Below are 15,508 nucleotides of genomic sequence, written 5' to 3'. Positions count from 1 at the left end.
CCCTACGTTTCTCCTACAAATGGGCCTTGAGCTTGTTTGGAGGTTCTAGCAGGGGAGCGCAGCTACTTCTATACCAACGGTGGTCCGCGGGGCTCGTCCTCTTCCACCGAGCGCGGGGCTTCGGGAGGGACACACGTGGAGCGGTGAGGGAGGAAAGGGGACACCCGCCTAGCCAGCCAGATCAGCCGAATCAACCCTAGCGATCAATGGGGTGACAGATGTCGCAGCCAGATCGCCCTCACATCCAAGAATTAACGCGCGTTCACGAAGATTATATACCTCGGACCCCAGCGGTGCTTCTCTTTGACGGTGAGTTCACATTAACTTACTGCTTTCACGCGTTCGCTGTACTTACTTGATCGAATACAGATTTAAGAAACACAACATTGTGTATTAATTCGTTTAATATAGTATTTTAAAATGTAAACAGTTGGTATTTCCCACAATGCTTTGCAGTCATGCGCAGCGCTGCCATTGGCGTATCTATTGGTGACGTAAACCTAATGCCACCGTGGACCAATTTAACTTACGCGATCAAATATATGTTTGAAACACGACACGAATACGAATTGTGTATTAATTCATTTATTTTACTCTTTTAAAACTAAAACAGTTGATCTTTCCCACAATGCTTTGCTGCCATGTAAACTAAAAGTTACATTTGCATGGACAGATTTAACTGCAATTCTTTTACATTTTGTGCTCTACATACAGAATTTTTTTTTTTTTAAGAGTTGTTTTTAGACAGATTTCTTCTCACTTCTCACACATTTTAATATCATTTCCAGCTTTCAACTTTGTTTTCAAAATATTATTGTTATTATTTTTTAAACGTCATTCCATTCTTCACCCCCGGGCTACTGTAAAATATTGAATGTGAGTAATAAAAAAAAGTGCAACGACAAAGATTATTTATTTTGTTACTTTGTGCACATAATTCTCGGAGTGGCAAATTATATTTACGAGTGTATTTTGACGAGTCAAGATTATTACTTGACTAGTCAGTGTGACGCTTGATCCTAGAGTAATAAAACGGCTTGCGATACACATCATCATTATAGCATGTCATAATGACATAGCAATATTTTTGATCTAAATAACAATCAATGACTCTGCACACGTGCATGTTTTACTGTTTTGATTTTGATCATTCACTCAGCAGAAGCTCGTCTGAAAAAAGCTCGAGCTGTTTAAAACTGACCCATGAAACAGTGTAATGATGTGTTATTGAATACCTCGAGTCGGGATTATTATTGAAATCAGCAAGGTTTCTTGCTTTAGTTTTTCGGAGCAGGCGGAAATCGCAGACTTGAGTCTCAGTGGGACAGGGGTCATTTATCTCAGGCCCAGTCTGCATTACACTTTACTACGAGTTACGTAACACCTGAAAACATAAAACGCCCTGCTGCACAGTCTGTCTTTCACAGCAAGAACACGTTTGGAAGTTAGTGAAGATGTCTGAAAAGGTCGTGCTGCATTACTTCAATGGCAGAGGGAAGATGGAGTCTGTGCGATGGCTGCTGGCTGCAGCTGGAGTCCAGGTTTGTGGCGTGGATGGCAAACATTTCAACATATGGCGTGAAGTCTGGAAGAGTTATACGCGTCGATGCAATTCAATGGGATTTACATATATGTAACTTATTTATAAAGATGTTTAATTGCAAATAGTATGCATGATAACTTACCACTGTTACTTTAGGAATTAAATGTGTACATCATAATGTAATCTCGAGATAAATGAGTTTTGATTTACGTGTCGTCTTTACAGTTTGAAGAAGTGTTTCTGACCCAAAAGGAGCAGTATGAGAAACTGCTGAATGGTAGGCTAATATTAAATATTCAGCAACTTCCTCGTTTCTTATTGTTTTATAGTCCTTTATAATAATAAAAATAATCATATTTTTAATTGTAGATGGAGCCCTGATGTTTCAGCAGGTGCCTTTGGTTGAAATCGACGGGATGCAGCTCGTGCAGTCAAAAGCCATCTTGAACTACATCGCTGGAAAATACAATCTATATGGAAAAGACCTTAAAGAACGGGCTATGTAGGTGTCAACTTTTTAAGAAATGTGTTATGAGGCCAAGTGGCCTTGCTCCTAAGCGAATAACTGAATAACTGTAACTGAATGTGTGTGTTTTTGAAGGATCGACATGTATTCAGAGGGAATCAGTGATCTCATGGATTTGCTTATCATGTATCCTTTCACACCAGCTGAAAACAAACCCAAACAGCTCAGTAATATAGAGCAAAAGGCCAAAGACCGCTTCCTTCCCGTGTTTGAAAAGGTACAGACAGTGACACTTTAAAAGAAACACTATTCATTCTCCCAGTCTGAGGCATGATTATCCACGCTTTGTGTTTTTAGGGTCTTGCAAACTCTCAGTTCCTTGTGGGAAAACAGTTGAGCCGTGCTGACGTTCACCTTCTTGAAGTCACTCTGATGCTGCAGGAGAAACTCCCTACAATACTTTCAAGCTTTCCTAAAATCCAGGTGCTTCACAGTTCCTCACACAGACACCCAACCCCAAAATACCCTAATCAAACCATTTCTTTCAACATACGATGTTGTAGAGTTAGTTTATTACAATAGCATCCTTAAATATTGGCAAATATTTACAGCAATGATTGAGTCAAGAGTCACTAGCCGTGCAAATAAGTGTATTTGATGATTCAGATAAATAAATCTGTGCTGGTAGTCAGATATACAGTAATAGAGAGTAGTCTGGTCTGGTTTAGTGAAGCAGAGAGTTCAGACCCCGATTCAAAGCGATGTTCCTGTGATCCCAAACAAGCGGTACTCTTTGCTTTGCTGCTGTATTACCTGTACATTGTGATTTTGAATCTTGTATAATGTTTCATTTGTTTTGCAGGCTTTTCAAGAGAAAATGAAGGCCTTACCAACCGTCAGCAAGTTCCTCCAGCCGGGCAGCGCTAGAAAACCTCCACCCGATGAAGCGTATGTGAAAACCGTGAAGGAGGTGTTGAGCCACCTTTTCAAATAGCACGCTCATGGTTTTACACTGATTTGAATTCATTAACAGATGATGTCAATCACTAATTAATTTACAGACCAAACTTCATTATTGTTACGAGATTTAAGCTGAGACCGATTTATTAGGAATGTACGAGATACAATTTGGTGATATAAAGTGGTCATGCTGATGCAAGCGGTCCAGGAGATGTTGTGAGAAAGGTCCGTCCACCAGCTCGTAGAAGATCAAAAGCCGCAGAACCATGAGGAGGCTGAAAACAAGACCGAGCATCAGAATAACCAGCTCTCGGTGCTTTGCCACATCTGTGAATTACCATGGGTTTGCTCCAGTAATAACACTGATGCTTCTTTCTATGAATAGCTTTAATGGAGCAGATCAATAAAATGATTTAATATAACCCTCCTTGTGTTCATGACGTGAAAAGCAATCTGTGAAAACATGACGGAAACATTTTTGACTAGACTTTGACGATCTTGTATCAGACATGGCTCTGCTATGCTACTTGGGGGAAATGATGTTCATCTGATTTTGATAAAGAAATCGCCCCCAATTAATGATCCCAGAGCAAATACATAAACACTGAACATCACCAGGGCTGAAAAACGCTTTAGCTCTGTTAGTCTGAACACCACTTTATAAATCTTAATACATGCAAGAATTTCAATATTTTACAACTGTGATTGTCTGAGCGACAGGTTTACCTGAGTCCTGCAGGCATTCATTTCCCAGATTTCCTGAATCTCATTCCCATCACAACAGTCAGAACACTGGCAGTGACTAGAGTGAAAAAGTGCCTGAAAAAGTATGTTTTTACGTTTGAAGCTGATTATGCTGTATTTCTAAAGGATTTTATTTGTACTGTATACTCAGAGAGGTCCAGTAATCGTGTGTATCATTTGATATTCTATATGCTCCATCTGCAGACACACTTCCAAAGAAGAGTCCGGCAATCAATGACATCACACTTCCTGTAGAAGTCGGGAATTATATTAAATATCTCCACCAGTCCCTTCAAATAAAGTACAGCGATGTTATGGGATGAATATAGATTGCAGACATAGTACATCAAAGCATTTAAATATTATTGATTATATGACCATGGTAGCATGTTGGAAAATACAGCAATAGCATAGTAATTTTTTGCTATTCAATACAAATGTGAAAGGTACATGCTTAAAACTCTTTTAGAATCATAAATAGTGGACCAGAAAAATATGTATAACCTATTAGCTTATAAGATTTATTTATACTTCAAAAAAATATATTTTATAATAACACACACACACTACAGTACAGACACGAGAACACAGCAGTGCACATTCAGCAGTATCATTACCAAATATCGCGATTGAACAGTGGCCCGCGTGTATGTATAGTGAAATGGCTGGAAAAGAGCGGACAGCAGTTGTGCATGAGCTGGACTGAAAAGCAGTAAGTTAGCAGTCCGGTGATCTGATCTATGTGCAGAAGTTCGTAACAAGGAACTGACGACATGATGACGCCAGAACTAGGAAGAGAATCAAGAGTTTTCTTTGAGACAGATGCGCCTCTGTGGAGCGCAACTTGTGCCAATATTCCAGTGTTTTGCAAATAAACACAGTTGTGTCCCTGGAGCACAAAACAAGTCATAAGTCGCTAGGGTATATTTGTAGCAAAAACCAAAAATACATTGTATGGGTCGAAATTATAGATTTGTAATTTATGCCAAAAATCATAGGATATTAAGTAAAAAATATTTGACATTAATATATTTAGTAAATTTCCTACTGTAAATATATTAAAACTTTATTTTATAATTTTCATACCCGTAGTATGCATGGGTAAGAACTTCATTTGGACAACTTGAGGTGATTTTCTCAATATGTTTTTTATTTTTTTATGATAAGCGTAAATGAGCAGCAAGAGTGATGGTTTTGTCCCGAATATAACGAGTGCAAATCTGATTTCATACCCCATTTCAGTAAATGTTGTTTTATATATTAAACATAAAATAAACATTATATTTTATGCTGGATCAAATGACAGAGGACCAGGGAATATTGTTGCGCTCAGATGAAGGCTGCTTGTAAGTCCAGGTGAAGGTCCATTATGAGCATTGAGAATAGCTGGATGGCTGAAACGTCTGCGTTTGGTCTAATAAAATGATTGATTCTTTTTGTTAAAGACTTTGTCTAGTTTTTCAGAGTGCTGGATCAAATAAAATATTTCTGTTTTGTCTAATATCCACTTAATAGACCTATTCAACACAACACAAAACAGCTTTAAATAATATTTTAGGGGTATTGTCACAACCAAATGTAATTTGCGATTATTATTAACAAATCGACACATCATGTAATTTATTTATTCAACTGAAAGCCCTAATTGAAATATTTTTACATTGACAGATATATGAAAACAAAGAGTTTTATTTTCATTTGTACAGGTGTGTGTGCGATCGTTTCCCTTAATAAGTACATCGAACATTACCACATGATTTGTGTGTGGAATGTTAATGATAGTAAAATACATATTAATATGTATTTTGATATACTAACCCGATTCCCAAAAATTTGGGACACTTGTCAATAAAATTGTCAATAAAAACAATGCAATGATGTGGAAGTTTCAAATTTCAATATTTTATTCAGAATACAACATAGATGACACATCAAATGTTTAAACTGAGAAAATGTATCATTTTAAGGGAAAAATAAGTTGATTTTAAATTTCATGGCAAAAAAGTTGGGACAAGGCCATGTTTCCCACTGTGTGGCATCCCCTCTTCTTTTTATAACAGTCTGCAAACGTCTGGGGACTGAGGAGACAAGTTGCTCAAGTTTAGGAATAGGAATGTTGTCCCATTCTTGTCTAATACAGGCTTCTAGTTGCTTAACTGTCTTAGGTCTTCTTTGTCACATCTTCCTCTTTATGATGCACCAAATGTTTTCTATGGGTGAAAGATCTGGACTGCAGGCTGGTCATTTTAGATCCTTCTTCTACGCAGCCATGATGCTGTAATTGATGCAGTATGTGGTCTGGCATTGTCATGTTGGAAAATGCAAGGTCTTCCTTGAAAGAGACGATGTCTGGATGGGAGCATGTGTTGTTCTAGAACTTGGATATACCTTTCTGCATTGATGGTGCCTTTCCAGATGTGTAAACTGCCCATGCCACACACACTCATGCAACCCCATACCATCAGAGATGCAGGCTTCTGAACTGAGCGCTGATAACAACTTGGGTTGACCTTGTCCTCTTTAGTCTGGATGACATGGCGCCTCAGTTTTCCAAAAAGAAAATTTTTTATTCATCTGACCACAGAACAGTTTCCTCTTTGCCACAGTCCATTTTTAATGAGCCTTGGCCCAGAGAAAACACCTGCGCTTCTGGATCATGTTTAGATATGGCTTCTTTTTTGACCTATTTTTAGCCGGCAACGGCGAATGACACGGTGAATTGTGTTCACCAACAATGTTTTCTGGAAGTATTCCTGAGCCCATGTTGTGATTTCCATTACAGTATCATTCCTGTATTTGATGCAGTGCTGTCTAAGGACCCGAAGATCATGGGCATCCAGTATGGTTTTCTGGCCTTGACCCTTACACACAGAGATTGTTACCTGTCCCAACTTTTTTGGAAAGTGTAGCTCTCATGAAATCCAAAATGAGCCAATATTTGGCATGACATTTCAAAATGACTTACTTTCAACATTTGATATGGTATCTATATTCTATTGTGAATAAAATATTAGTTTATGAGATTTGGAAATTATTCCATTCCTTTTTTACTTACAATTTGTACAGTGTCACAACTTTTTTGGAATCGGGTTTGTATTTTGATAGAATTTACAGGATATTTTCGTGTGAGTTGGATTTATGTTTTAAGTAATGAATAGGAAAGAATTTCACCGATGTCTACTGTAATCTACCTTATCAGACCAATTCTTTTTCAGGTACACCAATGAGCGCCATATTTGCAACCTTTGATCAGATATACAGTTTTAAGGGGTGGGAAGTGCAATGACTCTTTCTGCAGGTGACATATCGAACCAGTAGATGGCGACAATTGGCTGGCTTTAGTCACTTTATTTAGAAACAAGTGCCACATTTTAGAGTTAAAAATATGTCCAATTTCTCCGGTAACAATAATCAGTAAATTGTCATATATTACATTGCAAGAGGCCCAGAAATAGTGCAATAATATACCTACACCGTTTTATTATAACTACATGCAGTTATCCGTTTCTGTTCAAAATATCCTATACAAAAGTTTCTATAGGACCTAAAAACTCTGCTTGTAATAACCTAAAACACTGTCTAAGACTTGATGGCTGCTCTGTCAATTCTTCGTCATCAGTTAGGAACCTAGGTGTGCTATTTGATCGCAATCTTTCCTTAGAAAGCCACGTTTCTAGCATTTGTAAAACTGCATTTTTCCATCTCAAAAATATATCTAAATTACGGCCTATGCTCTCAATGTCAAATGCAGAAATGTTAATCCATGCATTTATGACCTCAAGGTAAGATTATTGTAATGCTTTATTGAGTGGTTGTTCTGCACGCTTAGTAAACAATCTACAGCTAGTCCAAAATGCAGCAGCAAGAGTTCTTACTAGAACCAGGAAGTATGACCATATTAGCCCGGTCCTGTCAACACTGCACTGGCTCCCTATCAAGCATCGTATAGATTTTAAAATATTGCTTATTACTTATAAAGCCCTGAATGGTTTAGCACCTCAGTATTTGAATGAGCTCCTTTTACATTATAATCCTCTACGTCCGCTACGTTCTCAAAACTCAGGCAATTTGATAATACCTAGAATATCAAAATCAACTGCGGGTGGCAGATCCTTTTCCTATTTGGCTCCTAAACTCTGGAATAACCTACCTAACATTGTTCGGGAGGCAGACACACTCTTGCAGTTTAAATCTAGATTAAAGACCCATCTCTTTAACCTGACTTACACATAACATACTAATATGCTTCAAATATCCAAATCCGGATCCAGGATTTTTAGGCTGCATTAATTAGGTAAACCGGAACCGGAAACACTTCCCATAACACCCTATGTACTTGCTACATCATTAGAAGAATGGCATCTACGCTAATATTTGTCTGTTTCTCTCTTATTCCGAGGTCACCGTAGCCACCAGATCCAGTACGTATCCAGACCAGATGGTGGATCGGCACCTAGAAAGGACCTCTACATCCCTGAAAGACAGCGGAGACCAGGACAACTAGAGCCCCAGATACAGATCCCCTGTAAAGACCTTGTCTCAGAGGAGCACCAGGACAAGACCACAGGAAACCGATGATTCTTCTGCACAATCTGACTTTGCTGCAGCCTGGAATTGAACTACTGGTTTCGTCTGGTCAGAGGAGAACTGGCCCCCCAACTGAGCCTGGTTTCTCCCAAGGTTTTTTTCTCCATTCTGTCACCGATGGAGTTTCGTTTCCTTGCCGCTGTCGCCTCTGGCTTGCTTAGTTGGGGTCACTTCATCTACAGCGATATCGTTAACTTGATTGCAAATAAATGCACAGACACTATTTAAACTGAACAGAGATGGCATCACTGAATTCAATGATGAACTGCCTTTAACTATCATTTTGCATTATTGACACTGTTTTCCTAATGAATGTTGGTCAGTTGTTTTGACGCAATGTATTTTGTTTAAAGCGCTATATAAATGTTGGTGACTTGACTTGACTATAAAGCCATACAAATTTTCATTCCTCGATAATGGTCCCTAAATTCCTCTTCTGTATTTTCAATACTGATAGTCCATATACAAGATAAAGATCATAACTCTTAGATTCTGTAAACTGAAGAATACATCGGTCAACTGGAGTCCCTACAATCGGCCTTTATATTTTGAAAGTGAAAATGACGTGACATTCAGCCAAGTATGGTGACCCATACTCAGAATTCATGCTCTGCATTTAACCCATCCGAAGTGAACACACACACACAGAGCAGTGGGCAGCCATTTATGCTGCGGCACCCAGGGAGCAGTTGGGGGTTCGATGCCTTGCTCAAGGACACCTAAGTTGTGGTATTGAAGGTGGAGAGAGCACTATACATTCACTCCCCCCACCTACAATTCCTGCCGGCCCGAGACTAGAACTCACAACCTTTCAATTGCTAGTCCAACTCTCTAACCATTAGGCCACGACTTTCCCCATTTATTTTTTTATTTTAAATAGAGTTGTGAAAAAATTTCCCTATACTGTATTCATACACAGGGGCTTTGGACTGGGCTTTGGACTGTGCAGCGCCCATGTTCATACACAAAACATTATATACATACATACACACACAGAGGTCTTCTAAACTGAGATTGTGACTGGTGACGCATCATCAGTTCTCTCTATGCTGCCCCCAATGGACGAAGCCGGAACTACCTGGAAAGTTCATGAACTTGCTGGTGCTGATGACACACAGTATAAAGCTGAGAGACTCACAGAACTGGAGTCAAATCTAAAAGCCTTACGACGCCAACAGAGAGACAACTCGACTTAGGAGCAAAACTAAAAGCCACTGAAAATGTTGAGCCTGCATGGATTCCAGCCTTCCCTCAGCTCATTCATGGGAATGGACTGGCCAGTGCGCAGTCTCTGGCCGGAGATCACATCTCTTTACAGACACGGAGAGGAACTGCAGGAGCTGAAGAGAAGCCTGGAGCAGCTTCAGCATAAGATCCTTGAGGAGATCCAGCTGATGCCACCCTCACAGGAGATCTACCCAGTGGCCTGCACAATGGAGAAAGAGGGAAGCGGCTTTGCTTTGACGCTGGACACTAAAGACTTTTCCCCAGAAGAACTGTCAGTCAGACAGGTGGGCAGGAAGCTGCATGTCAGCGGAAAGAGTGAGAAGAAGCAGGAGGATGGGAAGGGCTCGTACTCTTTCAGAACCCAAGAGTTCAGGCGGGTGTTTGATCTTCCTCAAGGAGTGAATCCTGAGGCGGTGACCTGCTCCATGGCTGATGGAAAGCTCTATATACAGGCACCAGTAAATCAGCCATCAGATGCCGCTGAGAGGATGCTGCCCATTGACTGTCAAACTGTGAAGACAACGCAGCCAGAGACAGACGACACCAGCACCACCCAGACGACACTCAACAATCCTGAAAGCACTGAGCACAGAGTACATCCCTCTGCTGGACAATCTTAAATAATGATGTTTTGTTTTATTTAAAAACATTGTGTTGTACTTAATTGTTTTCAAGTGTTTAAGTAATACAAATGAACAAAAAGATGGATTTTTTATATTGAATATATCCATGGAATTAAATAAAATAAGAACAGCAAAAAGGGACATTTTCCTTTTTTTTTTTTTTGTTACTTCTCTAAATTGTAATGAAATATTGTAGAATAAAATCTCCAGAATTCTTCAAAAAAGTAAATACTGACTTGAAACTAGTATAAGAGCTACAAAGACAATTTACAAATGTCACCATAAAATGTTCATGAACTTGCTAGCATTTGGAAGATAGGAAAAAATATCAAACACCAGCAGCTCTGAGGCCAGTTGCACAAACATAGCCACTTTATTAAGACTGTCTTACATTTACATTTGCATGTCGTCTTTTAGCCGACGCTTTTATTCAAAGTGACTTACTGTACAGATGAGTACAACAGAAGCAATCAAAACCGACAAAAAGCAATGATACATGTAAGTTTATGACAAGTCATGGTTAATCTTACAAAGTACACATAGCAAAGATTTATTTATTTTTTTTAAAAAAGGAAAAGAAAACAAGTCAAAAGAATATTCTGTCTTGGCAAGGTTGAGCTGAAGTTGATGTTTCTTCATCCAGCAAGAAATGTCTGTTAGACATGCTGAGATGTGAGCAGCTGTCGTCAGGTCATTAGGATGGAAATCAGCATAGCAGTGATATGAAAGGCCATGTTTCTGAGTGACAGAACCTCGTGATGTCACGCAGACAGAGAAGAGAAGTAGTCAGAGAACTGAGCCCTGAGGGACCCCAGTAGCTATAACTAGTCTTACGAACTAGTTTGACCAACTAGCAGTTAGCCAAGGGCTCAGTCTGTCTTTTCAGATTCAAATGAGACCAGTCTACTTTTTTTGTAACTGATTTAAAAAGAAAAAAGAATAAATTCTGCACACTATCTGCACTTGCAGATGTTTCAAAATTAAAATGTATGTTCGGATACATTTGCACGTTCGGATAGTGTGCAGGATTTATTGTTTTGAAATTGGACCTGGTTTTGGTTGTTATTCCAACACATCTATCAATTGCCTACAGGTGTGCCAGGGCAATTGTTGACTAATTGTATCTGACTTTAAAAGGTTATGATCAGCCACGAAGCAAAATCAAAAATCTATATATAAAAAATGTATGACTAAATTCTTAAGATTAGTCCAAGCAGTTTATACAGTCGATATTGTCCATGAAATACACCAGCAGTGCCTACAAAAAAAAAAAAAAATGAAATAAAATAAAAAAAAAAACGTGACAACTCAAAAACCCTTGCAAAGACAACAAGTGACAAAGACCACAGTGGAGCAGGCAAAGTTGGAGACAATCATGGCAGAGCTAGGAACCAGGTCACCATGATTTTTCCAGCTAAGACATGTTCCTGGATCAACTTTACTGTCCAAAAATACAGACTAAACCCAATCCCTACCCCTAAACCTAAACCTACCCATCCTTTATTCCTAAAACCAATGTGAAATGATAGCTGATTAACAAGGGTGTAGAAACATCTAACCCTGATCGTAAGCCTAAAACAGATATTTCCTGAAAATGTATCCCTCAGTTCGGATGGGTCAATTGGAATGTTGATCCAGGAACATGTTGTACTTGGTGAAATCACGGTGTCCCTAGGAACTATGGTGGTGCTGATGCAGCTGAAGACCACCAGGGCAAAAACTGAAACAAAGCACATTAAGTTTGTTTATGGCCTCAATGGCCATGACAGGAAGCTCAGAGGGTTCAAAGCCATCCTCCGTGGCAGCTGCAGGACAGACAGAGAGTTTAAGAACGGCCTCCGAGGAGGACAGAGAGTTCAGGGACAGCCTCTATGACTGTATCAGAACAGACATGGAGTTGAAGAGTGAATGCCGCCACCTCGGGAAGAGCTGTAGAGAAGAAAACAGGTTAACAAGGAAACAAGACACACGTGGAGATAAAATCAAGGGAACCAATAAAACAACAGGACTACAAAGGGACTACACAACTTTGTCAGGAAACTAGGACATGAAACATGGTAATAATCTCACTCTTTTCCTCGATAACAGTCCCTAAAAGCCTCTACCATGTTGTCAACCTGATAAACTCTATTCTATCAAATTTCCAAGCGATAAATGATCTATACAACTAGAAGTCATAGCTATCGCAAATGCCCTGTAAAGTGAAGAAAACATTTATCAGCTGTAGCCCCTCAGGTTTCAGACTTTATAAAAGCTGTTATCTTTTCAAATTGAATGGAGCGCTTGTGAATAACCAAAAAAAAAAAAAAGATTCTGGTAAACTCCGTATTTATCTGTAAACTTAAGTAAATGTCATTTAATACATCAGTATAGCTAAATCAAGCTGGTCATCTTCTAAACTGAGATTGTGACTGGTGACGCATCATCAGTTCTCTCTATGCTGCCCCCAATGGACGAAGCCGGAACTACCTGGAAAGTTCATGAACTTGCTGGTGCTGATGACACACAGTATAAAGCTGAGAGACTCACAGAACTGGAGTCAAATCTAAAAGCCTTACGACGCCACCAGAGAGACAACTCGACTGAGGAGCAAAACTAAAAGCCACTGAAAATGTTGAGCCTGCATGGATTCCAGCCTTCCCTCAGCTCATTCATGGGAATGGACTGGCCAATGCGCAGTCTCTGGCCGGAGATCACATCTCTTTACAGACACGGAGAGGAACTGCAGGAGCTGAAGAGAAGCCTGGAGCAGCTTCAGCATAAGATCCTTGAGGAGATCCAGCTGATGCCACCCTCACAGGAGATCTACCCAGTGGCCTGCACAATGGAGAAAGAGGGAAGCGGCTTTGCTTTGACGCTGGACACTAAAGACTTTTCCCCAGAAGAACTGTCAGTCAGACAGGTGGGCAGGAAGCTGCATGTCAGCGGAAAGAGTGAGAAGAAGCAGGAGGATGGGAAGGGCTCGTACTCTTTCAGAACCCAAGAGTTCAGGCGGGTGTTTGATCTTCCTCAAGGAGTGAATCCTGAGGCGGTGACCTGCTCCATGGCTGATGGAAAGCTCTATATACAGGCACCAGTAAATCAGCCATCAGATGCCGCTGAGAGGATGCTGCCCATTGACTGTCAAACTGTGAAGACAACGCAGCCAGAGACAGACGACACCAGCACCACCCAGACGACACTCAACAATCCTGAAAGCACTGAGCACAGAGTACATCCCTCTGCTGGACAATCTTAAATATATTCTCAATTGTAATAAAAATAAGTTGTGCATAAAATGAAATTTACCTCGTCTTATTTTTTCTAACAATTCTCAATTCTAAATGAAAAATTCTAAAAAGATACAACCAGTTATTAAGTAGAAAAAAAGATTAACTTTTCATAATTGGTCTGAGCAGTAATGCTACCAGCATGTGAATCAGCACTGTGTGTGTGCAGCTGATAAGTATTTGATAGGCCTTGTCAAATCACCTTTTACATTAGGTTTGAGAGTCAAATGCTAGATGATCAGTAAAATGTGTGTTCAGCAACAATGTTTATAGTGATCACATGAAGTTGATAGAGAATTGCAACCAAAACTGTACCACATTAAAATTCATAAGGATATTGTAGGAAATCTATTTGAATCAAGCAGTTTACTTTCACAACATCTTTTAAGACTTTAAATTTTGGTTGCACGGATTAATAAAAATCATGAAGCCACTTTACAATGGAGTCAGCATGAAATGAAAATGCACTCAAGCATTTGTATTTAGCTCACTGGGGTTTGCAGGGTACTGTTCTCAGTCTGCTTTGAAATCATATTTACTTGCAAAAAATGCTATACCAGTAAATGCTTATGCATATAGCAACTCTGAAAAAAGATATGCTGTTTTATCAGAAAATGTATGTTTTCTGATGTAATTTGGGAAACAATGCATGTCCATCACTAGTATTTAAGAACACAACTCTAAAATCATGAGCTTTTTGCCGAAGTTGACTTACAAGGGTTGAAATCAAAGCTGAATCGAATCCTATGGTTTTTAATATAGAAAGAAAATCACTCAGAGAACATTTAAATATGCAAACCAACTGATCATGCCTATTTTTTTTCTGTGCATCTAGACATTCACCATTTGTACTATAAAATGTGGATTTTCAAGAAAATGTATTTTGCTCAACAGTGTCCCAGAAGGACAACCTGCAGTTCTCAAACTGACAAAACACTGTATGAAAGACAACACTGACAGGGTTAACATATTTATTCTTGCGAAGGAATATAAAAAGAACAGCAGAATGAAGGATGCAACTGGAGAAAACAAAAACAGGCTAATTTTGTTATGACAGAGGAGACGTCTCAGTCTTTCCTGAGGGGCACGATCTCCTCTCGAATGCCTTCCTTGGTGATGATGCAGATCTTGAGGGCATCTCCTGTGTAGACGTCCCTCTCAGCGGCCGAGATGAACACATCCTTCACCAGCTGCACGGCCTTCTCCTGGGACAGAGGAACCTGCTCCACGTTCTCCATGTTCTTGAATCCAATCTGAGCACAACAGAAACTAATTTAAGACTTCAAGAAGAAAAGGTTTGACAACACAGATCCAACCTTTCAAAATCAGCGGACATACACACTCGCTCTGGTTATACAGAGTGATAACAGCGTTCAAAAATTAAGCCCAAAGTATACTTCGTTTTTGTATGTGTATGTCAGCGTATGCATTTGATTTCAAAACGGCTTTGTCTGGAAATTAAGGCTGGAGCTAGTTTATTTTAGTAATCGAGTTTTCTATCGATTATTCAATCGATTAATCGAGTAATCGGATAAGAAGTCATTTTTCTTTATTGAATAGTAATACCAAATACACAAGTGAAAATAAGATGGGTCTCTTAAAATAAACAACTAATTTTTATTGCTGAAATTGCATACTTTAATAACCGTGAAAAAAGGTTATTAACTGGTTAAAATAGTTTTAGAGAGAGGGTCGGAAATAATAATTTCCCTTATATTTATTCCCTTTTTTTCCTGCAAAAATCTTTATTAACATTATAAGTAAACCTCAAGTGACATATTAAAATAATAATAATAATAATCAACCCTGCCATGAAGACTTTTTCAATGGTGACATTTACATGACAATTAATCACAAGTAACAAAAACCAATGTTATTATGCAATGAATTTAGGGAGGGAAAAAAATGCTAAATTACATTAGCTAATTTAGTCACATTTAAATCTAGACTCAAAACAAATCTGTTTAGCTGTGTATTTATTGAATGAGCATGGTGCGATGTCTGAACTGATTGCACTGTATTCTACATATTTGTTGTATTTTATGTCAAATCATTTTACATTTTTAAATGTTTTAAATTCATTTTGAAT

The 15,508-nt window shown here is 39.0% G+C and overlaps 4 protein-coding genes across 5 annotated transcripts in view; 3 read left to right on the top strand and 1 right to left on the bottom strand.

The window, feature by feature from the left end:
• The first annotated feature begins 91 nt into the window (after positions 1-91).
• LOC132157476 (glutathione S-transferase 3-like) lies at positions 92-3,179 on the top strand. 2 transcript variants are annotated; one of them, XM_059566834.1, is made up of 7 exons: positions 92-309; positions 1,428-1,541; positions 1,769-1,820; positions 1,913-2,045; positions 2,145-2,286; positions 2,367-2,492; positions 2,872-3,179. In XM_059566834.1, exons 2-7 carry the CDS (start codon positions 1,455-1,457, stop codon positions 3,001-3,003), a joined length of 672 nt encoding a protein of 223 aa, XP_059422817.1. In that variant the 5' UTR covers positions 92-309; positions 1,428-1,454; the 3' UTR covers positions 3,004-3,179. The 2 variants fall into 2 exon arrangements, with proteins under 2 accessions (XP_059422817.1, XP_059422816.1); XM_059566833.1 differs by lacking the exon at positions 92-309 and having other exon boundaries at positions 1,198-1,541.
• Positions 3,180-9,468: 6,289 nt separating this feature from the next.
• LOC132156639 (heat shock protein 30-like) lies at positions 9,469-10,287 on the top strand. Its single transcript, XM_059565577.1, has one exon. The coding sequence runs from the start codon at positions 9,521-9,523 to the stop codon at positions 10,145-10,147; it is 627 nt and encodes a 208-aa protein (XP_059421560.1). The 5' UTR covers positions 9,469-9,520; the 3' UTR covers positions 10,148-10,287.
• A 2,356-nt stretch (positions 10,288-12,643) lies between these two features.
• Positions 12,644-13,388, top strand: LOC132156638 (heat shock protein 30-like). The gene has a single exon (XM_059565576.1). The coding sequence runs from the start codon at positions 12,762-12,764 to the stop codon at positions 13,386-13,388; it is 627 nt and encodes a 208-aa protein (XP_059421559.1). The 5' UTR covers positions 12,644-12,761.
• A 988-nt stretch (positions 13,389-14,376) lies between these two features.
• LOC132157474 (proteasome subunit beta type-1-A) overlaps positions 14,377-15,508 on the bottom strand; it is a 3,653-nt gene continuing 2,521 nt past the window's right edge. Inside the window, exon 6 of the mRNA XM_059566831.1 lies at positions 14,377-14,672. Within this exon, the coding sequence (XP_059422814.1) occupies positions 14,487-14,672 (186 nt within the window). The 3' untranslated portion in view covers positions 14,377-14,486. The remainder of the gene's footprint in view (positions 14,673-15,508) is intronic.

Source organism: Carassius carassius, chromosome 14 (genome assembly GCF_963082965.1).
Source record: "Carassius carassius chromosome 14, fCarCar2.1, whole genome shotgun sequence".
NCBI classification, from domain to species: domain Eukaryota; kingdom Metazoa; phylum Chordata; class Actinopteri; order Cypriniformes; family Cyprinidae; genus Carassius; species Carassius carassius.
Note: the sequence above shows the minus strand (reverse complement) of the source record. Positions and strands in the feature narration are given on the sequence as shown.

Excerpts from the sequence above, each read along its gene's own strand:
- LOC132156638 (XM_059565576.1), top strand. The coding sequence starts at position 12,762 with ATGTTGAGCCTGCATGGATTCCAGCCTTCCCTCAGCTCATTCATGGGA.
- LOC132157476 (XM_059566834.1), top strand. The coding sequence starts at position 1,455 with ATGTCTGAAAAGGTCGTGCTGCATTACTTCAATGGCAGAGGGAAGATG. Across the intron at positions 2,046-2,144 it reads GACCTTAAAGAACGGGCTAT|GATCGACATGTATTCAGAGG; the intron begins GTAGGTGTCAAC and ends GTGTTTTTGAAG. Across the intron at positions 2,287-2,366 it reads TCCTTCCCGTGTTTGAAAAG|GGTCTTGCAAACTCTCAGTT; the intron begins GTACAGACAGTG and ends TTGTGTTTTTAG.
- LOC132156639 (XM_059565577.1), top strand. The coding sequence starts at position 9,521 with ATGTTGAGCCTGCATGGATTCCAGCCTTCCCTCAGCTCATTCATGGGA.